The 27932-nt window shown below is 40.5% G+C and overlaps 2 protein-coding genes across 2 annotated transcripts in view; one reads left to right on the forward strand and one right to left on the reverse strand.

Moving 5' to 3' along the window:
* On the forward strand, positions 1-17091 carry LOC146525803 (hexokinase-1). The gene is made up of 21 exons (XM_085143232.1): positions 1-386; positions 6422-6584; positions 8943-9091; positions 9180-9299; positions 9444-9539; positions 9662-9761; positions 9902-10085; positions 10296-10451; positions 10550-10637; positions 10870-11015; positions 11194-11386; positions 11469-11580; positions 11969-12117; positions 12973-13092; positions 13327-13422; positions 13511-13610; positions 13698-13881; positions 14003-14158; positions 14380-14467; positions 14691-14836; positions 15741-17091. Exons 1-21 carry the CDS (start codon positions 324-326, stop codon positions 15886-15888), a joined length of 2757 nt encoding a protein of 918 aa, XP_084999358.1. The 5' UTR covers positions 1-323; the 3' UTR covers positions 15889-17091.
* Positions 16153-27932, reverse strand: part of tacr2 (tachykinin receptor 2) — a 14146-nt gene continuing 2366 nt past the window's right edge. The window contains exons 3-8 of the mRNA XM_085143471.1: positions 27038-27333; positions 22197-22391; positions 20938-21088; positions 20689-20808; positions 20534-20610; positions 16153-20442 (exon numbers count right to left, since the gene is read on the reverse strand). Coding sequence (XP_084999597.1) covers positions 20139-20442; positions 20534-20610; positions 20689-20808; positions 20938-21088; positions 22197-22391; positions 27038-27333 — 1143 coding nt within the window. The 3' untranslated portion in view covers positions 16153-20138. The remainder of the gene's footprint in view (positions 20443-20533; positions 20611-20688; positions 20809-20937; positions 21089-22196; positions 22392-27037; positions 27334-27932) is intronic.

Genomic DNA, 27932 nt, shown 5'->3' on the forward strand with positions numbered 1-27932 from the left:
TCTGCCTCCCACAGCCAAACTTGCTGTATCATTCATGCTTCCTGGCTTCACTCACATGCACAGAGAAGGAAGAGAGTTAGAGTCTTAGCCACACATGAAGGAGCTCCGGCTATTTTAAACCACACTGGACTAGACTCGGGATATCTTTATACCTCTTGCAGATTATATTTACGAAACAGGGGCAGAGAAAAGTCCGAGTTAACTTTCTTATCTTTGGAGTTTTTTAAATCCATCTGCAGGTTAAGGCGTGTGAGAGACTGAGAAAGCGTTTGAGTGAGTCTGTATGAGTGTGTGAGAGAGACGGAGCGAGAACAAGCAGCAGAATGATTGCGGCTCAGCTACTAGCCTATTACTTCACTGAGCTCAAGGATGACCAGGTTAAAAAGGTGAGTGTTTACCTCTTTCCTCCCTTTTTGATTCTGTTTGTTTGTCTTAGAGACACGAAGAAGACGAGCTTATAAAAGATGAGAGAAGCACATGTGTTGTAGAGGTCACCGGGTTTACTAGGTATCTCCATCATAAGTTTTTCCACCACACTGGTACATTTCTTTGAGGAAGTGAAAGAAAGCTTCATCCTGTCGCCAGAACAGACCGATTTCTCGGACCCGTGTCATTTTCACAGACAATGGGAATGACCCCGGCCTAGTGAGACGTGACAAACTGCACAGGGAGGTGTGTGTGCGTAGTAAAATGTAGTCACAACATGAGTAAGGTTTTTGCCGTGATGTAAGATGTGAGGGGGTGTGGCAAAGAGCAAGAGATGAAGTGAGCTGCAAGGATGAAAGGACGCATGAGCACAGGGATGAATGGGTAGAAGTTACTTCAGGGGTCACAGAGTTTCTATTATATTCTTGTTAAAATAATACCCACACTTTAATTTCCCTTCAGTGGAGCTCGAACGGGTTCGGTACGGCCTGACCGAGGAGGCGGAGGCCTTGAATAGGTTGAATTATTCATGGTGTGTTCAAGTGTCCCTATTTAAAAGTGATGACTGATGTGATGTACACTTCAGGAAAGTTAAAGAAGTCTGTCTGATCATTAGGACCAGATTTAGTTGTCCTCAGAGAGGTGTGTGTGTGAGAGAGTGAGATCAAAAAGTTGATCTTTTCCAATCAGTTTCCAGCACCTCTTCATTGAATGCACCATACAATCTAGTCGCCATAGTTACAAAACAGTAAAACTTAGTCAGAGGAGGTTAAATTACTACCAGGCCCACTGGTGTCCGTTTTTAGTCTTTATGTCTAAATTTAAAATTGCTGTTTCTCATCGTGTGCTTAAATTTCACGCGGCACGGTGTCCATTTAAGGTCGCTTGTCGTGTCACACACAAGCTGCAGATTCAGCAACAAGTCTGTTATCACACTTCCTTCTTCCATTCTCACTTTCCCAGTCTTATTCGAGGTAATCTGTGTGGTCTGTTCACACGGGGCCCTGTCGTCTCCAGCTGTGCCTGCTGTGCTGCACATGAATCAGCAGCCAGAATCTGATGTAATACAACACATCTCCCTCCCTTTTTACTCCTGCTCTCTTCCTCTCCCTGCTTCCCTAAAATAGACCAGCTTTGAACCATGTGACCACAGGTAGACAGCAGGAGGAGGCTTACACCCACACACATACACAGACAGGCACACAACGCCAGCTATTTCGTAGCTTTTATAAGAGCAGGGTTTGTGTAGCACTTTCTCTAGTTGTGAAATTGTCAAACATGCAGTTCAATATTTGAGCAGCTATAATTAAACATGTACACACAATCTAATCAATAATGAGTTTCTAGATAACCTGTGGTTGCCAAAGAGACTCGATCAGCTGATTGTCTCTCCGGTCAACCCAATTCACCGCCGTGTCCGTGACCGTACGCTCCCGCTGCAGCTGGTAGGTCATCCAGAGTACATCGTGCGAGTACGTCTGTGTACACGGAGTTGAAAAAGGGAAGCTGCAGCAGGGGGCATTGTAGAGGATGGTATTTTTCCACATGGTGAGGATGCGTGCGCACACGCACACACAGTGGAGTCATGTTTCAATGCTTCCCTGAGCCACCTCGTGGTGAGGAGGAGAGCAAGGCATTGTTGAGAGAAAGAATGCAAACAAAGGGGAGAATGAGAAGGAAGGAGGGAGGGAAGCAGCGGCAGAGAGTGTGACCTCTTCCTGAAACTTGCACCGAGCTCTGGGCGGAGGCACAGAAAGCTGTTTTAGAGGTGTGTTGAAGGGCCTTTACAAACTCTTGCCTCCTGTCTCCTCAAAAAGGGAAACTGTACAAATAAGAAAATGAAGTTGGTCGTGAAATCTAAACAGTCTTAGTCATCACACACACCTATTTTCTCTACAAACAGCAGTGGAGATATTTTTTTTATTTATGAGCAATATCGTATCAGATAGTGTCCTGATACGATGAAATGCTTAGACATGAATTTTAGGTTAGTGTGAAGCAACTTTTTAATCCTCCTCCTTTGTAGCTGAGCATCAGGCAGGACAGCTGACAAACACATTGTTATTTAAGTAGAGGAGAGAATGCCCCCCTATTCACTTAGCTAATTGGGCACATTGTTTTAAACAATGCAAGTAGGCTAGCCAACAGCAAACATACAGCAAGGGTAGGTGGCAGAGAGTTTGAAACCTTGAAAATATGTTGTATGAATGCTTATGCAACTGTTGCTTTTACCGTTACAAAGTTCCTGCCAGCAGCAGTTAAAAAGAAAATATCTAGAAATCAGAACATGAGGAGATCCTCTGATGATAGGAGAAATAAGCAGTTGAAGCAGCACTGCGGGCTAAATGGCTGGGCTGCCAGCAGTTGGAACATTAAATAGCTCAGAGCTGCAAACCTAAATGGATCTATTTACATCAGCTGACAGTCAGTGCAGTGCACAAGACCTGCACTAAATAAAGAAATGCTTTCATTTCTCCATTCACAAAAAGTAGACTCTAAATATCAGCTTACTGCAAGCTCTTTAAGAAAACTCCCTCTTTTGGCCTGTGCAGTTTTCATTATTAAAAAGTGCCACTTAGCCTTTCAGCAGTTATTCACGTTCTGAATATGATACTCACAGCGAAAATATCGGGTTAGATACTAAATAAACTAAAACAGACTGCGCATCCACAGACCACCTGAATCAGTACTGATCAGTAGAGTCTAGGACATGTGCAGTATACACACATGCATAGCGAAACGGATAAAAGATGAGCCGACTTCCAAAATTGTGTACAAAGTTAAAGATGACACTTTTTCAAAACACTTTTTGCGAAATTAGGAACCGATTTCCATCACAATAACAAAAATGTCCTTAGCCAAAGGTTTGACCCCCACTGCATGGACTTTCTTAAGGCCTTTTGTTGCAGGTAAAGTCTTTCATCTCTTGTTTGGGAGATTTTCCCGTGCTTCCTGATAAAGGCTTCTAGTTCTGTAAGATTTTGGGCCTGTCTTGTTATAGCTTGGAGGACTGTTCGAGCCCCACAAACCTTTAAGTTGTTCCTCTAGAGTGAGCCTGTTGTGAAATTTGAGGTACAGAAGTTATAATCTTTTTAACTTTAGCTTATATTTGTCTTTTTAATAGATCTGTAATATGTAACTCCAGAAATTTTTAATAAAATTCATTATTCCATTCGTTGGAATAACATTTGTTATTCCTCTACTCCTTGCTTAACAAACAATTGCGTTTCATTTGTAACTTGCAATTATTTAAATTTTGCTGGCTCAGGGGAGGCCAGGGCTGCAGAGTCAGACTATTTATAAGGCTTTGAAATATGATTCTCCTGTCCTTTCCTAAAGATGACTGTAAACAAGACATAACCCCAACAAGCTAGATGACAAGCGTGAAGCTGAAAAGAGGTCGAAAAGAATTCAAGATATTTAACTTCATGCCTTATGGAGATCAGCCATGAAGAACAGACATTTAAAGAAACATCAATAGATCAATATTTGTATAATGCATGTAAAATGTATCAGTTAGTTTAATTTAAAATCTCACTGTCACTGTCTTATTTCTTCTGAGTATGAAAAGCAGAATGGAAGACATGTTTGCATGCACGTGTAAATGTGTGTACGTGCACACTGTAAATGAAATAACAGATGTAGAGTTACAAAGGGAGGACGTTTGCAAGCAACAACATGTCACTGCTGTTAAACCGTCCCTTCTAACTAAGGACTACATTTGGGTGTAAAATACAACCCAGCACAGGTGTGGACTTGTTTTTGGTGTTATCCAACAAGTTTCCTGTGCCTGCATACTCTGGTTAGAGTATGCAATATATTCGGGTTAGAGGTTACATTTACTCAGCTGTGCCCTCCTGTCTGACAAGAGCTTGTGCACATAATGAGCCTTTATTCCACACACTCCACATTAGGCCCCATACGATGAATGTAACACCTCAGTTAGACTACTTAACAGTTACTGCGGATAGGACAGTCACATACATGAGAATAGTACTATGGGTTGGAGATAAGCTTTTATATATTATTCATGCATGGCTGCAAGGTGAAACTAGCTGTTGGTCGCATCTACATAACAGTTGACTGACCATTTAAGCAGGTGAGAAAGACAAGTCTCTGCTGGTTGCACTGGATTTGTGCCTTAGTTTCACCACACATGTTTTCTGTGATATAAAATCTATGTCAGTGGCCAACAGTTTTTCCTGTTTCACAGCAGACTGCCATTGTCATGTCACAAGGGCCTGATTTATAAAGGAAGTACAGTTAACACCCCTAAAAGAGGATGTTGCGACATTCCTATGTGACAGATTTTACAATTTCTGATGCCTGTAAGCTGTCGCATTTCCCTGGCTTCACATTACACTGTGACTTTGAATAATTACCAGCTACAGAAGCTTAGCCAACATTGTTGAGAGAGATCATTGCAAAATGTGACACTAATGATGATACAAGAACAAACTGAAAGATGGGAGTTTTGTCCATGCCTGCAGTATTTTTGAGTAGTAATCACAGACTGTGCATAAAAGCCACCCATTGGTTCCCGAACTCCACACTTTATTGGCTGCCGTGATTAAGTTAACATTGGCAAGCTTGGACAGCAGGCTGTATAATCTAAAATCACAATTGAAGTAATGCACATTCATACCCTAGATACCTGCTATTTAGGGGTAAGTAACAGATGAATAAAATTTTACTTGTGAAAGTTTCAACTTTTTGGGTGGACTCCATATGTTAATGTCTCTTCTCTGGCAGGTAATTAACTAAATTAAAACAAATGAAAATACTCCGGATTCCTTCAACACCACAAATAGAAGTCCAGATCAATGAGGCCAGGCAAGCAGACTGACTAGCTCCCTTTGTCAGCACACCTCTCAGTCAAAGCAGCCGTGGCCCCAACTTTTATGACCCCATCTACAATTCTTTAATTAGTTTTTCCTCCTTTGAAGCCTACTAGCGTTAATTAACCCTTTTCCTTTTTTCTGGACTGAGTGGTTTTGCCATATTTTAGTCCTGCTTCCACAATAAAATGACTGAGTGTGTATCAGAAATTAGTGAGGATGATCTCTGCCTATGCAGCTTATTAAGAAAAACCGAGAAGAACCTATTCTGATGGTCGTCAAACCAAGTCTTTAACCACACATATAATACCCATGGGGCAACATGTTGTTCATTATGTGCCATGTCTGTGTGACCATTAGGCATAACATCCATCCACGAGGCCTACTGTCGACTGAGGTCAAAATGATTGGGACTTTTACCCACTATTGAGAATATGTTCTGTTTTTGGTTTCTGAAGCCACAAAAGCATCTCTTTGCTTCATCACAGTGTGTGATGTAACACTGGATTTCAGAAGATTGTTGAACGTGCTGTTCCTGAAGGGTCAGACAGTTCAGCCTTTGCACAGTTGCTAAAGTGGGAAGTTTCAATAGGGAGACTTTAGAATTTCAAGACTTGATGGTTTAAGGCAATTTAAGCCAACTGGCTCCTTTTCCTGGTAAGAATAATGTCTGACTGAATTCTCGGCATACCTCCTACTTTGCCTTATCACTGTCATTCAGCAATAAAACCACAACCCTACCCTGCTGTGCAGTGTTGCCTTTTGCCAGGACTGAGTGACACAAAGTGGACTTCCTTGTTTCACTGTGTCACCAAGGTGACCCTGTGCACACATTGCGATGACTCCGATCTGAGAAATTGATCTGATTATTTTGGAATAAAGCTATATAAGAAATCTTCATTACTGATATATTATCCAGCTATAGGTTATCTAACATTATATGATATCGAAGCAGGTTATCTTTATGCATGAGTCCAATCATTATGAGATAGGGAGTCATATTTACAATATCCTCATGCTTGGTCATTGTCACGTGTGTGTGTGCTTGTGGGGGTGGGGGTGGGGGGCAGTTAGAAGTGTATTTGTTGCAGACAGATGCTTAATAGTTTAGATGGAAATAATTTCTATTTTTTGTTTGTCATTATTTTCACTCTTAGATCGATAAGTACCTGTACTCCATGCGTTTCTCTGATGAGACGTTACTGGACATCACGCAGCGATTTCGCAAGGAGCTGGTCACAGGACTGGGTCGGGATACTAATGCCACTGCTACACTGAAGATGCTGCCAACATTTGTACGCTCAATCCCCGATGGATCAGGTTAGTCCATCTAAACCTGCTTTTATATCACTGTATCAGGGAACAGAAGCCAGTCTCCACAGGCAGTAAAGGCTTGGTAAAGTCCATGAGGTCATTTATATGTAGATCATATTTCTTCATGTTTGGTGTGTGAAAGTGTAGAAAAGCTTTACGGCTCAGAAACAGGAACACTGACCTTAGAGTTGCAGATCCAAAATTCAGAGAAAACCTTAATGGGACAGTGTTTTGTAGAGAGTGTGTTATGCAGGAGCAAGGTGACAGACGGTCCCTTATCTTTTACTTGCTGTACTTCTGGGAGCAGCGGTCCAACGAAGACTGACTTTTGTTACTTATGCACAGTCATCATCATTAACAGCAAAGCTCTTTGAATGAACACAACATTTCTGCCTTGCAACAAGTCTACTTTAGTTTACAGTGTAAGAGCTGTGAGCCCTGACACACATTACACACACAAATCAGAGATTAGCACTAATCCTGCTGCCATTGTTGGAGAAGACAGTCACTGTGAAAGCTGGTCCTAAACTTACAGAAATGCACATGGAGTCAATTAGAGTTATATAACAAATTCAAGTAAAAGAGTTACTGTTGCAGTTGCAGACGAGGTGTAATAGTTCAGCCAGTGTTGCTTTGTAGCACAGTTTTTTACTTATTTTAATTCACAAATAAATAATTTGTGAACAGGAGTTTTGTCCCTGTTTTTTAAAGAGAGACAGCTTGATGTGTGGTGATTTAAAGTGAACAGATTTCTACAGCACTTGTCTATTCAGGGTTGTGGGGGGTTTGAAGCCTATCCCAGGTGTCACAGGGTGAAAGTGCAGGTACTCCCTAGGTCACCAGTCTGTTTGGAGGCTGTTTCAACACCTGCTTTTTTTTAAAAAATGTGCACAGATATCACTGAACAGCTGTGGGGAAAAAATAGGTACATGTAGTGGAAGATATTAGATGTTTGTTGTTTTTTTAAAATCAGGTCCAACAAAATCAGATTGACCCAGTTGTGTTAATTAAAGGGTACACCAAATGGGTCTGTTATTACCAACAGTGTCTCAGTCATGTAAGATAAAGAATAAAAAAAATTGTAGCTGTGTAGTTGAGCTCAAAATAAAAGCCAAGTTAAAAAGGTGTGAACTGTCCGTTTCCTGCCTGTCCTGCAGCCAGTTTTTGCAAGCTTCATGTACTTTTAACGCTCCACATGATCTCTCTTTATGTACTGTAAAAACAAAAAAATATTTTCAATGAAGGATGTCGGCCGAGAACTCGATGGCTTCACTGTAGGAGTGACCCCATCGCATTGTCCCTGGATTGTACTTTCTAGAGTTACAGCTTGATTTGTTTGGACTGACTTGCTGAGCAGTAAGAGTTAGGAAGTGAACAGACCTTATGTGATGAATCTGAGATTACTGCCAGTTTTATCAAAGGTCAGTATGCTTTAAATTCAAATGAGCCATGATGACGCAGCCCGGTTTATCTAACTCTACGGTTTATCTAGTCAGAAAGCTATAAAGAAATTAAGTTCCTCGTTGAGATAGACTAAATAAACTACTGTACCATTATTCAGCTAAATATACACATAGGACTTTAAGGGATATTGGTGGTGAGACTAAGTAGTACTTTTTCACAGCCCATCAACAGCCTATTGACCTCTCACAAGCTTTTATTATGCAGGGTATTGTCAGGAGTTAGGATTTCACCAGCCGTATAATTGTTTCATTTACCTATGAAGCACAATGTCTGAAAAGCTGTTGACCTTGTGAATATATGTCCTTGATCATAATGCCCCTGGTGGTGGTAATCATTAACCAATGAATATACAGGAAGCCACAGCAGGACAGACAGAGCAAAGTAAAACTGAGCTATTCATACACATAAACAAACATAGGCTCACAAGAAACAGTAGGAGTTTATAGATGAGAGCTTTTGAGCAAACATTAATCTTATAATCTGATTCTTTACCTCATCTTCCTTATAGGCCACTCTCACTGTATTTGTTTATTAAGTTTACAGAAATTAGACATGCAGATGAGGCAGTGACATTGGACACATTCAATGCTTTCTGTAGGCAGAAGTCTCAAACACTAATGCTCATGTGTTGCCCCTTTCAGTGAATAAAATATTCCTGAAATGCTCTGACTCGCTTTTTAGTGTCACAAGTGAGTTTTTCCTTTCCCACATCGCAAAGTGTTCGCTCTAGGAAGTCACTCGATTGTTGTTTTCTACAGTACTGCTGGATCTTTACCTCACAGACTGTTACTGTGAATTGATGTTCTGTAAATGAACCTGAACTGCACTGACATTTTCTTCACTCTTCCCCTCTCCCACTTTTGGTCTCTCCCTGTATTCCAACTCTTTCCATCGCAACAGAGAAAGGAGACTTCATTGCACTCGATTTGGGAGGCAGCAACTTCAGAATCCTCCGCGTCAAAGTGAGCCATGAGAAGAAACAGACTGTGCAGATGGAGAGTGAAATCTACGACACGCCCGAGGATATTATTCACGGCACTGGAACGAGAGTAGGTTTACAGAGAAATATACACATGTAAACAGCTTATTCTGAGCTCCACATGAGATAACTTGCCCCTCTTCCCACCTCCATTCCAGCTGTTTGACCATGTGGCAGAGTGTCTTGGTAACTTCATGGAAAAACACAACATCAAAGACAAGAAACTTCCAGTTGGTTTCACCTTCTCCTTCCCCTGCCAGCAGACCAAACTGGATGAGGTAAACTAAGCAGTCAACAAACTTCCCTCCACCCTTTTCCCGTAACAAGTCCTCACAGTTTTTCAGACTCAGCCAAGAAAATAAACACTCAACAGAGACTTGAATCTCTTACTTTTTCCTCTGGCTTTCATTGGTTGTCTCCAGGGCTTTCTGATAACATGGACTAAGCGTTTCAAGGCCAGTGGAGTGGAGGGGATGGATGTTGTCCAGCTGCTTAACAAAGCCATCAAGAAACGAGGGGTGAGTGTCTGCTGTCATCTCCCTTGGTACCACACTTAGTTAATGTCATTAAACCGGGATATAGTTTAACAAAAATGGTGCTAAAAGGCTCTCTTATGTATTTTGGCTTTTAAATATTTCAGGACTATGAGGCTGACATTATGGCAGTCGTAAATGACACTGTGGGAACAATGATGACCTGCGGCTTTGATGACCAGCGCTGTGAAGTCGGCATTATTATCGGTATTGCAGATTTACTGTCCATAAAAAATAAAGAAGCAAAATATGGGAAAAATATGGGGAAAATTAAAGACAAATGGAAAATTGTAGCCAGTCTGTGTAAAATCGATGTAACTGTAGGCATATGTGTTTTTGTGCTTTAGGTACAGGTACTAATGCATGCTACATGGAGGAGCTGCGTCACATTGACCTGGTGGAGGGAGACGAGGGCAGGATGTGCGTGAACACTGAGTGGGGAGCCTTCGGGGACGACGGCAGGCTGGAAGACATCAGGACTGAGTTTGACAGGGAGATAGACAGAGGCTCTCTGAACCCGGGCAGCCAGCTGTAAGTCAAACCAAAAGTATCACACCTTTCCTCATATGATAAAACGAATACTTAAACTGCTCCCAGTTAATTTACCAGAAAACCACGAGAAACCTGTAAACATCCCTTCAGCTGCTACAAACACAACTACCGGCAGCTGTGAAAAAGCAGCTATAGTGAGTAGTGATGCATTTCTGAACCTCAAGCTGAAATGTCTTTTCTGTGCATTAGATTTGAGAAGATGGTCAGTGGGATGTACATGGGGGAGCTGGTTCGCCTCATCCTGGTGAAGATGGCCAGAGAAGGCTTGCTGTTTGAGGGAAGGATCACCCCCGAGCTGCTCACTAAAGGAAAGATCGAGACCAAGCACGTCTCAGCCATAGAGAAGTGAGTCACACCACAGTCTTAAACCGAGTAGACAAAAAAAATTGAATGATTTTTAAATGAAATTGTAAACTATTTTTTTGTTTATCTCTTTTGTTTAGGAGTAAGGAAGGGTTGATCAAGGCGAGAGAGATTTTGAACAAACTGGGTTTGGAGCCGTCAGCGGACGACTGCATTGCTGTGCAGCATGTGTGTATTGTTACTGAAAAAAACACTTCAGTTATTTATTTCTTTTTTTGTTTCAGAGAGGGAACTTAAATCAGGAAAATCATATAAGATGAAATTGTATAGTTAAGTAGTTAATTTGTAACTTTCAATCTGTTTAAAATATTAAGATCCATGGAACAAATGAAATCAAATATTTAAGACGTTTCTTAATAATTTGGATGGTCTTGATGCATTTTTGCTTGTCTTCCCTCAGGTTTGTGCCATTGTGTCTTTCCGCTCCGCCAGCCTTGTAGCTGCTACGCTGGCCGGCATCCTGATGAGGCTGAAGGAGAACAAAGGAGTGTCACGTCTCCGAACCACTGTAGGCATCGATGGGTCTCTCTACAAGATGCACCCACAGTAAGTGATAAGTTTAAAGGCGAACCGTTTAGATTAGTGTTTACTTAAATGCTCTCTCGCTCTTTAGTTTTGTACTAGAATTGCTGTCCGGCATTTGGGAGTTAAATGTGTACCTATCGTCTTACTTTGACCTTAAGTAAAATGTGCATAGTTAAGCAGAATCTCATATGCGTTTCAGATATGCCCGTCGTCTTCACAAGACAGTCAGACGTTTGGTCCCGGACTGCGATGTTCGATTCCTCCTCTCGGAGAGCGGCAGTGGAAAGGGTGCTGCCATGGTGACCGCTGTGGCCTACAGACTCGCTGAACAATCGCGACAAATCGCCCAAATACTGTCCGAGTTTTCCCTGACGACTGAACAGCTGCTGGAGGTGAGAAAAGATGCTGCAGTGTTTGTTCTGCCGATGTGCGTTTCACAATATTTAGACTCTGACAATAAAATATTAATTTTAGGTGAAGCAGAGAATGAAGATAGAGATCCAAAATGGCCTTTCAAAAAGCACACAGGACATTGCCACAGTCAAAATGCTGCCAACCTTTGTGCAAAGCACTCCTGACGGCACAGGTAACACACACACACACACACACACTTCAGCATATGAAAATATCCAACTAGATAATTTGACCGCAGATCTGTTAGGGAAGAAGGAACCGTTGGCATCGCTACTTCACACCTTTTCTTTCTGCAACTCTTGCAGCTTTAACAAAAAAAAGATGTTTTTCTTAATAGAATAGCATTGCTCTGTACACAGCTCTGTACACACACAGCAACACACACGTACCCACATAACTGTATAAATATTATGGGAAACCTATCGCCATAAGATAAAAGATTAGTCTGTTTATTCTGTTTTTCAAGCTTACATTGCCTATTAAGTCTTTTCCTAATAAGTTTGAATATTTTGACCTCTGGTCATTTATCTTTCTCTTGTTTTGTTTATCTGTGTGTCCAGAACATGGTGATTTCCTGGCTTTAGATTTAGGAGGAACCAACTTCAGAGTTCTGTTGGTTAAAATTCGCTCTGGGAAGAGGAGATCAGTGGAGATGCACAACAAGATCTACGCTATTCCTCTCGAAGTGATGCAGGGCACGGGGGAGGAGGTGAGATAAACAGCCTGTAATCTAGAGTTAACGGTTTAAAATTATACCGGCAGGTAACTGCGACGAAAGGACTGGTGAATATCTCCCCGTTAAATAGAGGGTAAAGATTAGGATGGTAGATGGGGGATGTGAGGCTTGTTGGTTTAAGAGATAAGTAAACAGGATAGAAGCTGGGAGGAAGGTCAAAAGTTTAGGGACAGACAATTAGAGAGAGACAATTAGAAAAGTTGACTGGCTTAGATTGGCATCGAGTTGACAATCTCTAAAACAGAGAACTTTAAACTTAACCCTTAAGCACCAGCTTAAGCTAATCCAGTCACCTTTGACTTCTTTAGTCTCACTCCTCTGGAAACAGGACAGGAGAGGGATATTTAACAGATGCTCTTTACAATAGGATAATTTTAACACCTTTACAGCCTGTGTTATGTATTGTTTTGCTATCACATGTTTCTCAGTAATTCTCAGAGGTCCCATTATTCAAAGCAAGTGACCATTAATGAATCAAATTTGCCACGCAGATCATTTTAAATGTCCTTGAAATCATCTGTGTCCTAATATAACAATGCATTTCACACACAATGCATCAGATTAGTGCATGGGCAAAAAATAATAATACATTTAACCACAACACTCTAAACTGCATCATTCTTGAATTCCTCTAATTGAAATTATGCAGCGCTTTGGATGTTAAACCACTAGTAAGTATCACAGTACATGCAGAGAGAGACTTTCCTCTGGTTTCTGTGATAAGGAGCAAATACGGCCTTATGGCGTAAAGTGCTTTGAGTCATCATTAAGACTAGTGATGTACTTTACAAATGCAATTTTTAATGTGTCACTTTTTTATTTTTCCAGTTGTTCGATCACATCGTGCACTGTATCAGTGACTTCCTGGACTACATGGGGATGAAGAATGCCCGTCTTCCTCTGGGCTTCACCTTCTCCTTCCCCTGCCGACAGACCAGCCTGGACGCTGTGAGTAATACTCCTGCTTCTTCGTCTTTTATGTACAGCCCTGTACTTTCTTCTATACTCTGAGAGTCTTAAACTGGCTGTATTGCAAACTAAAGCTGTGATTTATGCATAACTTGTCCACCAATAAGCAACATCAAGGGGGAAAAAAAGCCAAATAATATTTCATGAACTGATGCCTGAGCCATCCATGAAGTTGTCACATGATAAACTAAACTTGTGTGCGTCTGTGTACAGGGCATCTTGGTGACATGGACCAAAGGCTTCAAGGCGACAGACTGCGAAGGGGAAGATGTGGTGGGACTGTTGAGGGACGCCATTAAAAGGAGAGAGGTATGAGGATATGAGGAGCAGCAGCATTCAGTACAACATGGAATCATGGTGTTTTTGTGGCACGTTATATTGTTTGTCTGGTCTGAAGGAATTTGATCTGGACGTGGTTGCTGTAGTGAATGATACAGTGGGAACCATGATGACCTGTGCCTATGAAGAACCCACCTGTGAAGTTGGTCTTATCGCCGGTTAGTTCACCTTAAAGTAACACTTGTTTTTATAAAATATTCAGTTTTTTTGTGTTATATCTATATAATGCGCCTCTCTGATTACAGGTACTGGCAGTAATGCGTGTTACATGGAAGAGATGAAGAACGTTGAGATGATTGAGGGCGATGAGGGACAGATGTGTGTCAACATGGAGTGGGGAGCTTTTGGAGACAACGGATGCCTGGACGACATCAGGACAGAGTACGACCGTTCTGTGGACGACTTCTCCCTAAACCCGGGGAAACAAAGGTGCCTCATACACACCATCCCATGCTTGAAAAGATACAGGGGATTCATTCAAATCTTTGAGGTGCATGTAAATACCGTATATTTACGTTTCCTTTGTCTTTGCTTGAATTCTGCATTTTAGATATGAGAAAATGATCAGCGGCATGTACCTCGGTGAAATCGTGCGGAACATCCTCATCGACATGACCAAAAAAGGATTCCTGTTCAGAGGACAGATTTCTGAAACACTAAAGACCAGAAGCATCTTTGAAACAAAGTTCCTGTCACAGATAGAAAGGTAAACAATGAGCGCTATCTTTGTTTGCGTCTAATAAGAGTGTCAGTTCACCGTTCCACGAGATAAGAAGTCATCTGGACAGGAGATTATACTCCATTAGCACCGCTTGCTATCGTACCACTGATTGTGTTGTCTATTTAATGATAAGATATTGCTCCTGTCTCCTTACTAAAGTTTCATTTGTCATCTTTTAATGACTTTCTGTTTGTATCTTTGTACAGTGACAGATTGGCTTTGCTGCAGGTGCGATCAATCCTGCAGCACTTGGGCCTGGACAGCACCTGTGATGACAGTATCATAGTCAAAGAGGTAAAGAAGAGTTAGTTAGTTAGTAATCAAAGTCTTAGACTTGCATTTGGACACTGAGAGAGAACCATAATACTATCTTGTTAGCCTTATTTTATGAAAGACTATGTGACACAGGAGTAGGAGAGAAACTGAAACTTAGGCCGTATTTGTTCTCAGTTTGACTGATATGTACTTGTATGGCTCAAAAAGCTGTTGCAATAATGATAAATGTCTTCTTTGTCAGGTTTGTGGAACAGTGTCACGTCGTGCAGCTCAGCTATGTGGCGCAGGAATGGCGGCAGTGGTCGATAAGATTAGAGAGAACCGTGGACTGGACCATTTGGACATCACTGTAGGGGTAGATGGGACCCTGTACAAATTACATCCACAGTAAGTTTAATCCATTTATTTATTTATTATTTCATGTTAAAAATAATTCACTGGCAACTGAAGTGAAGTGGAATATGATGACCTCATAAGCTGCTGTGTTATGTCACCATTTTCACAAAAAAAGTATCTTTGTAGTTACAATAATTACGCAGCAGACAGACAAATAGAAACAATAGTAGGCTCATCGAGTTAAGAAGAGCAGCTCCAGGCTGCTAACAGAAAGGATCATTCTTTGCTACTTTTTAAAAGGTTTTGTGAAAGTATTTTTTTTTCTTAGTCATGGTGATAAATTTATTTATTTGGAAGTAATAATAAGATGATGGTGCAGATCCGATTTCAAACTGTCATTAACTCTCCAAATCCCGTGTGGAAAGTCTGTGTGATGGCTGATTGCATTGTTTTGTGAAACCAGTCCAGATAATACTCCTGTGAATTCGAAGCTAGCAAGTAGCTATCTCCTGCACACCCCGAAACATCTCCACTGTGGTACTGTAGCTGATAGAAATGAGCTCCTGCTGTGTGCTAAAACTGAGGCAGCAAAACTGCAGGCAGTGTCCGTATCTGATTCTCTGATTTCTTTTTTTTTTTCTTTTTCATGTGTGAAAACAACTTTTATTTTATGCTAAGCTATGCAGAAAAGCCTGTTTCCTGGTTAGATAGTAGAGGCCTGGTTGTCTTACTTTTGTTTTTGAACATGATAAACATGTAACAAGTGAGTTTCTTACAGAATTTTTTATTTTTTTTGGGAGGGGGGTGGTGGGGGAGGGACATTTTGGCGAGGAGATGGTAAACCATACCTTCGCTCCCTCTTTTGTCACTGTCACTCCCATTAACCGTATCATCACATTTAGACTGGCTCTTTTTGCTTTTCTGTCTAACATGTACATCCTCTATCTCTGTGTAGCTTCTCCCTGATCATGCACCAGACGGTTAAAGAACTGGCTCCAAACTGTAATGTCAAGTTCTTGCTGTCAGAGGATGGAAGTGGAAAAGGAGCTGCACTCATCACAGCCGTGGGCTGCCGGCTAAGACAGGAGCTGAACAGCAAATAGAACATTTTCTGCATCTCACTGTTATCTCATCCCCTCTCCTGCCCCAGTTCTCAACCATTGTCTCCGTTCCTCCTAAATCAAACAAGACCAGTCGACATATCACGCTCCGGTAGCTGCTTTAGTCCGTCTACGTGAGGCAGAGAAAATGAGAGGTTTTCTCTCTGTTGTGGTTAGATTTATTAACTGTTGTAACAGCACCCAGTCTCTTAAGGATATTGCAAGTTTGCAATTTCTGTGGATAAAACACGCACAAGCAACCCTTTGTCAGGACAGTCGCATGCCTGTAAACCCCCTTTGTCTCCATCTGGAGGAATTCTCTGGTAACTGCATTCTGTTACAAGTTGCAGGTCAGCACACCAGTTGCAGAGAAACATCGCAGATTGATTCTTTTAACTTGTTCAGTAGAAACAAAAACATAAAAACACTCTTTTAGACCAAAGTCTGTGTGTCTGCTGTAGATTACGCGTGTATGTACAGGAAAGCATGAAAGGGATGCGATATATAAATGTGTACTGAGATGAAAGGGAATTTTTTTTTCTTTTCTTTATTTTATTTTATTTTTTGCTTTTTTTGGGGATTTGATATCTTACCCACATATAAAACAATGTTATAAATACATTGTTGTTATTTATTGTATTTTTATATATCGGGAGATGTTGAAGAAAAATGTTACTGTTGCAAAACATGATGCACACATAGGAAGCCAGCGAAGACGTTCCCTCACGTGGTACCTGTCCTGTATTTATGTGCACAAGCATGACAGAAGAGGGACTTCTGCAGTGGCAGATTTAGAGAACCCAGTGGTGCTCAAAGTCAACGCTCACACGTCTTTTAGCATTTAAAGTTCATTCCATCCTGTTCTTTGTTCTGTTTATGTTTCCTAAAAACATTTCTCCTCTGGTCCTCTCCGGCCCACCTGCAGTTGCTCCCTGCTCCACGGTTTGAGAACCACTGGTCTTATCTAAGAGAGCAGTATCTTTTTATTGTCTGTAGTGTAAACTATGTCTCGTGTTGTTGGTACCGGTCACAGCTGCTGTTAGTGTGTTCATTTCTAAAGAAGTCCTGGCTAACCTCATCACCAGCTACTTAATTATGAAACAGAAATGTGGTGCTAACACAGATGCCAGGGGAATAACAACAGCAGCCATAGTGTGTATAAACTCATACGAACATTACAGAACTTTAAAAAGAGTTTTAACATGTTGGCCAATAATAAAAGCACATACTCTACTCGCCCCTTTAATATTACCATGTGCTCCTAAAAGCTCAGGAGGATGTCTAAGGTAACTACTGTCAGGCTCATTCATGTAGCATAACTTATGCAAATTGATATTTATTTTCAATGTGTTAAAAGCAAAAAGAAAAAAAAGTCTCAAAGTTATGACGGCTTAGATTCATTATGAAGCAATTAAAGAGCACAAGAAGAAAATATTCTATTGTAAGATCAGTGGTGCCCGTGGAGGACGGGACATGGCTAAGATGCACAAGTGTATTTTATTGCCACCTTTTTAAATATTCAGATGAATACCAGCTGAGCTAAAAGAATGTCCTTTCCTACCTTTTAGTCATATTGTATGATTAAAGAAGGCCGGTAGCTCCTTTACTCTGCCTTCAGATTGACCCCAGAATGTCCAGTCGCACACAAACGCTTGAATCTGTGTGATTCTGCTAACAAAGGATGTATCTGTCCCACATCGCCAATCAATTCAATTCAATTCAATTCAATTTTATTTATATAGCGCCAAATCACAACAAAAGTCGCCTCAAGGCGCTTATCAGTCACTTAATAAAGTCAAACCTGTGTAAACATGATGTCGTGGTTCGTTTGTTTTTGTTTGTGCATTGATGATTTAGCACTCACGTAGTTGTGAATCTCTTCAGTGGTGTTACAAAAGTATTCAGTATGAACTAAAGGTCAAAGCAACCCTGCGGTGCTGAAGTTACACACTTAGAGCTCTGTTAACAGCTACAGCAGTTATAATTCAGGCGTTAGATGGGGCACAAATGTGTGTCAGTACTTCCTGTATTGTAACTTTATTAGCACTGTCACATTATTTAAACATTTTTATTTCAGCCACAGACGACAAAAATCCTGCTTGGTATAGACAACAAGACACTTCACACAACCACAGTGCGTGCTTAAAACATCAAAAAGTTTCCAATAATCAAACATTTTTACTTCATTCTGAAACCTAATGCTCACAGGTTACAATATTTAAAGCGTAATTATCTGACTCTTAACTGTGCGACAACCACAAGTTTCATATTTACTTCTGGGTATTTTACATGAATGTCTTCAGTAGATAGCATCACTATGTTTCACATTTGATTGTACTAAGTAGCGGCACTTGAATTTTTCATGTAGACTTTATCCAGTGAACTCACAATATAAGAGGAAAAATACTGTATTAATGTGCACCATGTAACAAATGTGTGAAGGGGGAAAGAACTGCACAGCAACGAATACATGCAAAACCAGACAACTGATTAATTTAAGGCAAAAATGGGAGAAGGAGGCGTGTTTACTGGTGATTTTCTGACATCACTTTGAGCTTTAATTGATCTCTGAATGTTTTATGAGTCCTCAATATGAGTAAAAGCCAGACTAAAAAGACTAACTACGCTGTTGCTGCCAATTCTGAAACCCAACAAACTTAAAGAATGAGTGAATTACTTTGATTATCGAGAGTTAATATAGAAGAGAAATTAAATAAAACGCCTATTTTAGCTTAATTGTTAAAGAAAGCCTTATATCAAATGAAGACGCTACACAACAACATTGTTAAGGGTTTGGACTGTTTGTCCGTTCTCTGCACAAGAAAACCAGTAACCACAGTTAAATGTTTCCAGTAACACTTGAATGTCCAACATGGAGGAAAGAGAGCATGGCAACAGGGGGAGGACACTTTTGGAGTGGAATACACTTCTAAAAACATGAAGGGAACACTTTATCATCACACTATGACACAAAGTCAGTTCCGCTTCAGGGAAATCAGTCTGTCCAGTTAGGATGAAAGTCACAGCCGCTGCACTGGAGGAGCATCAAGTGGCCACAGACCACTGCTCCTTCCTTAACCCTCCTGAGTGATTTTTCTCTTGTTTTAATTTTTGCTAGCGTCCTTGACACTGCTGTTTGCATGAAATTGTACCTGCATCCCATTTAGGATGCAAAGGTAGTCCACTCCTCCATGTCCTCCAGTAGGTGTTTGCTGTGTAACCCAGCACAGTCCCGAGAGTGTGGAGGAGATACCAGGAGGAGACAGGCTGTGCCACAAGGAGAGCTGGACAGAGCTGTAGAAAAGCAACGACCTAGCAGTAGGACAAGTATCTGCTTCTTTGCTATAAAGAGGGTGAGGAGGAGTACTGCAAGAGCTCTACAAAATAAGGCTACTGATGTGCATGCCCCTGACAAAACTGTTAGAATTAGACTTACAACGGTCTTATGTCCTTTAGTGAGACCTGTGCACACGGAGCATATATGACAGCTTTTAAAGAGATTGTGGATGCCATGATAAACATGACCTTTTGGCAGTGGGTCAGTGATAGTCTGGGGAAGCATATCCTTGGAGGCTTGCACAGATCTCCACCTGCTTGGCCAGTGATACCCTGACTGCTATATGATACCAGAGAGAAATCCTCAAACTGACTGTCAACTAGCCAAATAGATTATCAAGTAACTCACTGATGCCTTGAAACAAATCTGGGAGGAGATCTTCCAGGATACTATCCAGTATCTCATCAGGAGTATATCCAGACATATCCAGTGCATCCAGTAAACATTACCGAGGCACATTATGACACAAGCTGGAACAGCCTGTGAATTTATGTTTGACTTTGGTGTGAGGATTTTGGTTTCCACTTTTACTTCACTTTAATTACACAAAGTATATCAGTAAAGGTTATCTGACCACGATGAACACATATTTAAGTGTTCCCGTAATTTCTTGGAGCAGTGTAAATAGATCAAGGTTGGATTAATCTACACACAGCCACAAATGTTTCAGTGGCATAATTAAATGTCTTGTATGTGCTGCAATAGCTTGATAGTCACATTCATTCATCCATCATGTATTATTTGACCCAAACAAAGTTCCTGATCCACAGGAATGAATGCCTTAGTTTGATTAACTCTGTCCAGTACTCCGCTGGGCTTCCTCTGTCTCCACCAGCTGTAGTGTTTTTATTCACAATTCAGAAAAATCCTACTGCCTTCCCTTTGAGAATGTCCTCGTCATGATGTCTGTCAGCGATCACTGGGTGTGCTCCATAAGCGCCACAGCTGGAGATTTTGTGTCGTCCAGTTTCTTCACCGGATGCGAGTTGCACGTGTTCTTCTTAAGCTGTCTGCGAGCATCTCTCTCTGTGACCAGGTCACTGCTGGCAAGCGTGTTTGAGACGTATGTAGTGTTTGTTCTAATGGATGACATGTCATTGCGGTGGCTGCGGGTCATGGTGACTCTGAAGGTGTGTGTGTGCTGCAGTTCCATCTTGTCCTCCTCTGACACTTTGATGAAGGGACACCAAGCAAAGGCATGACGGAAACCAGCGCGAAATCTGCAGGAAAAGATGGATTTATGTCCGATTTACTGACATTTTTGAAGCTATAATATTATTTTTAAACTCGGCACAATTACTGCCAGATCACCTTTGGTTTAGACAGCAGTAAATAATAGGATTGTACATAGTTGAACTCATTGCCAGCCAGAATATGGCCAGATACACCTGACGAAGACACAAAAAATAATGAGTAAACACAAAACTACAGATTCAAGAATATAAAACAGAGAGGCATCCGTGAACCTGCTGAATGTAATGTTGCTTATAAATGTCTCTGTTAAATGATCCCAGTATGAAGTAGACATGGTAGGGCAGCCAGCATAGGGCAAACGTCACCACCACCACAACCATCATCTTCACCACCTATGGAAAATAAGAAGACATATGAGCCTGAGTAATTGCTGCTGTGTTTTTTTCCTTTAAGATCAGGTCAGCTCAGAGGATTTGTAGTCAAACTGAGTAGTAAAAAAACCAAAAAAAAAACAGTGTAACCTTTCTCTTGGCATTTATCTGGCTATGGTAATGGTCTGACGCCTCTCCAGGGATGTGCCCACCCCACAGCGATCGGCCGACTATAGAGTATGTCACCAGCATCACCAGCAGAGGGAGAAGGTAGATCAGCACTATAACCGCAAACTGATAACTACATGGAGAAAAAGAGATGAGAAACGGTAACACAACATTCAACCTTTAGATTGTGTCAGCTGTTATCACCAAGCCATCACCACAAATCCCATGTTAGTGTGCTCATATACCGTTTACATTTTTTCAGTTTGTGTTTTTCTACATGTCTCTCACCGAGCAATAACTACTTTTTGCATTTGATGAAACCTGGAAAATTGCTTCGAAACTGTTTAGCAACATGAATAATAAATGCTTAATTTCTATGTCAGGCAGAAAACAACAACAAACATTTTAACCTTCCAGCAGTTTTAGTGCAAGAGGTCTCAGAGAAGCCAAGGCCCTGTCTTCCTGTCTGTGGTTTTCTTTCTTTGTCAGGCTTTAGAGAATAAAGCTTGTTATTGGAGACCTAAGCCAATCACAGAGATCAGATGAGTACATAAAGATCAAATTGAAGGAGTCAGGCAGATGGATTTGTCCTTGGAGATCAAAGATAAAGTTCAAAAGTAATCATGAATATGAAGACACTTTCCTTCTTTTCCTTTCCTCAGCTGCCTTCTGCAGCTTGAACCTGTGTCAATAACATGTTGTGAGCTGGACCGACCTTTCTGCCACACTTCTAAAATGTATGCTCATTAGCGACTTATAGAGGTTTTGATGAATTATACAATAGATAAAATATGAAAGAGTCAAGTTATTGAAACTATTTTCAAGTTTTAAACTATTAAAACTTGAATAACTGAGCCTTACACGTGTTCCTGCTACCCATCACGTGCACAGAGTTTATGAGGACACACAACACAAGGTTGATGAACAAGAATGAATGTAAACATGAATGTGAGATTTGAACAGTTTGTGTGAAGGAGAGCTTCTTAGATTTAGATTTGTGTTATCTGAAGTGCACTTTGGAAGACATATATATAAGTTAAAACATGAAAGACTTCCAAGGCTCTTTTTTAAAAAGCTTAATTTTCATGCCATAGTCTTGCTTGACCTTAAAACCTCCTACGCGGTGGGGAATCAAGTTTGCCGGTAGTTGAAAAGCTGGCTTTTTCTATAAAATCTGTTTAGCTTTCTGATCAAAGTTCTTAAATGCCTTTATTAAATGTTGCATGCCAAAATGCATTTACCTTAGTTGATGTGTTCCTCCATAATCATCAGGCCAGTCAACCAAACACACAGTTCTGGGGTAATAAAATCTTGTCACACTGTAGTAGCACTGAGGAAACGCCAGTGATACTGCCACAATCCATATCAGGGCAATCACCACCTTTGTAGAGGTGGAGGAGAGGCGAGGCTTCAGAGGATGGATGATGGCCATGTACCTGAAAAAGACAGAAACGTTTGTATGGTTACACCTTCACATGTCTTTGTCTAAAGAAACTCAGTAATAGATCCACTGATAGGGAAAACAGGGCAATGCTTTAAAGCTTTTTTTAGTGTGTGAAAAAAGTGACATTTTCTTTTCGTGACAGAAAACTACCCAGTCATCCATCAAACCATCAGCTGCAAAACAACAGCTTCAAAGCTGAGCAGTAATCAAAAGGTTCCTGCTGAGTGTTTGTTTTAAACAACCTTTTTTCAAAGCGTTTTTCCTATTTTGAACAAACAAAAACATTTCTTTAGTAATTATTTATTTGTGGAATATACGCTAACTGTCAGAGGTCAAGTGATAAAAGCCCAGGATAATAACCATTTAAAACCTACGCAATCCAAAAATATTCAGATACAATAACAATAATTAAAAATCACTGACATCCCGTGATTCAGGTTAATGATGGTATATTTAAAAACTCCTTCCCTGTCACTAACTGCAGCAATCTAACATATAATACAGAAGTTACCTCATTAAAAGTTGAAGGTGAAATAATGTTAATAACTGCCAATGAATGCGGTAGCTATGGCAACCCATCTCAACCAGTATGCAGTCTACTTTTTTCAACTTAGCACCATTACATGGTATTGTTAAAATTACGGTGAAATCGGTCATCTGTGGCTATGAATCATAAACTTACATTATTGAGAAGTGGCTTTGTCAATGTTCTGTGGATAATAACGGCTTCATGAGATCTTACATAAACGTTTCGCATAAAGATGAAAGTTTGAAAGTAGAACCTATAACAAGTTTTTATTTCCTTTTACATTAATCTTAATATTGACTTCTTAGTTGTTATTTTCATTTCCATACAACCTAGTTTGATCTTAGGTGAGCAGGACCATTGAAATATCTGAAATATCTAAAAAGTGTAGTTTAAGATCTTTAACTACATGTTTAATTATTATTTTTTGTAGACCCATTGCAAACCACCCCAGAAATTTCTCTGGTAGATCATTTCAGTTTATCTGTTACTAGGTTACTTTGGTGTAGTATGAATGGCCAGCCGTTTTTATCAGCAGGACAAGTTGTAAAATTTATCAAAATACAATTGAAAGACCAAAATTTATCCTTCGCATTTTCAAAAGATATCAAGTGGGCCAGATTTGAGTCTTTGTTGGGCTGATTCTGGCCCCCAGACCTTGTATTTGCCACTGCAGTTTTAGAGATTATGTTAAACAGTGACTGTATTTTTATTTATTTATTTATTTTTTGCTATGTAGTGGTGCCAAAGAAAAGGCCCAAATAAGCCACATAAATCGATGAGTCCATAAATGGGAAGTTAGTGTGAAAGAATTTTCACATTACCAGTACATTTGACATCTGGGCCGATCTTAGTGTATGGCTCATTTGTCACTACATCTGTGCTCAGGACATAGAGTCAAATAAAATATATACTCAGCAGCCACGTCTTTAGCTACACCTGTTCAACTGCTCATTACTGCAAATATCTAATGAGGCTTTCACATGGCAGCAGCTCAGTGCGTTTAACCATGCGGTCAAGATGAACTCATGTTCAAACCGAGCATCACTGAAGAGAACAAAGGTGGCTTTGAATGTGGCATGGTTGTTGGTGCCAGGTGGTCTGGTCTGAGTATTTCAGAAACTGCTGATCTATTAGGATTTTCCCACAGAGCGATCTCTAGAGTTTACAGAGAATTGTCTTTTTGGCTAAAAATGTCTTATTGGCACCAGAAGTCAGAGGAGAATTTCTACCTTGAGCTGATAAGAAGGCACTTACAACCAAGTTTGCAAAAGAACACCAGCCATGACCAGGTGCTCCCCACAAAACTTCAGACAAAGGAGTGAAAAGAATTATCAGAAAAGTTGTCAAAGAGCCAAGGACTGCTTGTGGAGAGCCAAAGAAATACCTGGAAGCAGCAGGTATAATTGGTTCAAAGAAAGCAAGCAATGCACTCGCCCATCATGGCCTGTATGCACACTCACCATGCTGGAACATGACACAGACCCCTGCTAAAGAAAGAGCATGTTGAAGCATGTTCAAAGTTTGCTGAACATTCCTGTGAAAAACTGGAAGCATATAGTCTGTGGGGCGGCTTTTCTGCATACATCACCCTTCATGTAACTGATCTAAGGATGGGAGTTCATAGGACCCAAGGAGCCTTCGGGATTTGAAGACTGTCTGTGAGGAAGAATATGTCAAAATCACACCTGAGCTATGCATGTGACTAGTTTCTCCATACAGGTGGCCTCTCTAAGCTGTCATTACCTGCAAAGTCTTTTGTACAAAGTATTAGTAAGCGGGTTCAATACTTTTCCCCCTCTGTCTTTTCTTATTATTACACATAATTTATGGAAATCAATGTTTTGATTTCTTTGCGTTTTTGCACTTGATGGGTTGTTACCAACATTTGGTGAGAATTTCATGTCAATCGCACCTCTAGAAGTATATTTACTTAGAAAACTGGTGATGGATTCAACTTCACTTATTTTACCCACTGTGTCCTTTACCCAGTCTGATGTAAACCTAACACAAAGAGACAAACAATCATTCGCACTCACATTCACACCTATGGGCAATTTAGAATCTCTAAGTAACCTAACCCCACTAATTGCATGTCTTTGGACTGTGGGAGGAAGACACAGTCCCTTAAGAAAACCCACACAAAAAAAGTCACCAGATCTTAATCCAATAGAGTAGTTTTATAATGACCACAAGGAGCAACAGTGTGCTGCTGTCAGATGAATGTGGACCAAAATCTCAGAGGAAGTTTCCAGCACCTTGATCAATCTGAGCCAAAAAAACTGTAAGAATTAATGGATCTGTTAGAAAGATTTGGTTAATAAACTGCTTTTTTCAGAAAAAAAATGAAAAAAAAAACAATTAATTGCATCATATTTTTAAAAAGTCACATCAAAGTAGATACTATAAGAGTAATGGAAAAGAAGAGTATTGGGAATTGATTAATACCATTTAAAAATGATTCACACTTTCAAAATTAAAATAAAAAGCTAGTCCTTCTTCCATTATCTGCTCGTTATCCAGGTCCTGAGCACCAGAGCAGCAATCTAAGCACAGCTTCCAGACCTTCCTTCCCCGCGAAAACTAAAGATTGCTGATTGCTGTTATAATGTTTCAGTATTTAGCCCAGCATCATTTTGCTTGTAGAGCTACCTGAAAACACTTGGACACTTGGAAAATCAAATAGTTGCTGCGACAGCTGTGGTTTCCTTCATGTTTCAGTCAAAGCTGTCAGGTCATCCCCACTAAAGCATCAATGATCTGACATTTTTCAGCAGCCCACAGGTGTTCTGTAGGATTTAGGTCAGGCCTCCGAAAGGAGGACCACACTGACTTGGATGTTTTCTAGTTTTTCTTTGCATCCCATAGTGGTTTATTTTATATAAGATAGCTTTATTACAATCATAAGAGTTTATGGATAGTTTAAATCCACAAAGAGGTTTTGCTGCATCATATATAGGTGAACAATTCTGAGTTCATCAAGTAAATCATGATGAAAATAAAACAAAAAACAAATAGTTCTTAATAACACATTTAATTCTCAGTTTGTGTTCCCGCTGTGTGTTCAAAATCATTGTAAGGTTGTCATTAGGGCGAAACACCCTTCTTTGATGTTGATTATTTTTATCTTGAAGGAGTGTCATATTGCATAAGGTCGGTCCTATAAATTTGTAACTAACTTACTAGAAGTATTACATACTGAGCATAGATTTTATATCTTGCTCAGTATATGATATTTTATTCGGGCTGACCATTCATGCTCCAGTAAGCATTACTGGCATCTGTGTTTCATCTGTGTCCGCCTGCTGACCCATATCTCCTTCATGCAGCATTTTCATTTGGACTGGCTGCTGAGAATGAGAGCAAATCATGCTCCTCAAGGAGCTGTTGTTTGAGCTCAAATGTCCCTTACTCTTCCAGAAACTCTGAAAATGATCCATGTTCTTGCAGAAAAAAGATGCCTTTGCCCAGATCTGCTAGTTGCTTGAAACAATATGCCACTATGTTGATTTTTTTCATTAAGTTGTGATGATTCCTTTTTTTGACTGCTTTCATAATGCACTTTCTAAATGGTGTTTGCATAAAATGGGGATCAGTCACCCCATTAGTGTCTGATTGGTAGCACAAAAGAGTCTCTGATGTAATGACTTGTTCATTTTAATGGCAGTTGACCTCATATTTTTCACATGATCCCTTTGGCACCAGTGCTGAGTTCCCCTTTTTCCCCCTGTCGCTCATGCCCCCAGCCTCCCTCCCCTCGCCTATTTAAATCCCTTTTTGTGTAGGTATTTCTATGTTTTTGTTGCTGTTCAACTCTGTGAAGGTGGTGTTACTCCATCCCTGGTCGGCACAGATGTCTGCCTTTTCCTAATCACCTCTAATGACATTTAAACTACAGCTCATTAATCTGTAGACATGTTCAGACAACTAGATTTTCAAGCCTAACGCTGTGATTTTTTCACACTTCATATGCTCATATGCTGGTTTACCTGTACTCCAGATTACCTTCTGTGCCAGTCTGCAGCTCAGTGTTCGGTCTACCTTTTTTAATGCACAGTATAGCTCATTGTCTGTATTCACTTATTCTGAACTCTATAGGAGAGCGTTCTTACCTGTCCACTGCAATGGCAGCCATTGAGTATATGGACGAAAACATGGCGGTGATGGGGAAGAAGTTCTGAAACCTGCAGTAACCCAAGCCAAAGTACCAGTCATTGTGAAGCGCATACACAAAGTTAAAAAGGGTGTTAAAGCTCGCCATTGAAACGTCAGAAAAAGCCAGGTTGACAATGAAGTAATTGGTCACAGTCCTCATGCGCCTGTGAGCGAGGATAATCCATATCACTGTGACGTTCCCAGTGATGGACACCAGGATGATGAGGGAGTACGCTATAGCCCAGAGAGCCACCTGGGAGAGGAGAGGAGACCTTTAATGTCAGCATCTTATACGCAGTTACAAAAAAAAAACCCACAATAAAGGAACTCACAAATACGTATATATTTGCAAACCCCACCCTATCCCTGTACAGGATGTCTACAGCAAGTGGTATATGGACTGACACTTTTGTAGCACATTCCTAATTTATTTGAGCACTCAAAGCATTTTCTTACTACAACCCTCATTAGCCCATTTGTACAAACATATTTCCCTGTGTCTGAGTGCTTTTATCCTAACGCTCACACTCGGATGGATACATCAGGGGAAACTAAGGGTTTGCTCAAAGATACCTCAACATAATGACAAGAGGAAAAGAGATCGAGCCACCAACCTTACAATTAGTAGATACCTCAGTCTACCTCCTGAGACGTAACAACTCTGAACAACAAACATTTTCAGAAATCTTAAGTTTCTTTACACAGGGAATTCCTAGTTTATCTCATCCCCAAAGAGAGATAAACTGATCAAAGTCTGCTTCCAGGTAAAGTCTATTCTGAGACGAGCAACCAGCAATCTTCAGCATTTTTTAATATCTGTAGCCCCCGTTCCTTTCATTGACTGACCTATAA

Source organism: Neolamprologus multifasciatus, chromosome 1 (assembly GCF_963576455.1).
Source record: "Neolamprologus multifasciatus chromosome 1, fNeoMul1.2, whole genome shotgun sequence".
Taxonomy (NCBI): domain Eukaryota; kingdom Metazoa; phylum Chordata; class Actinopteri; order Cichliformes; family Cichlidae; genus Neolamprologus; species Neolamprologus multifasciatus.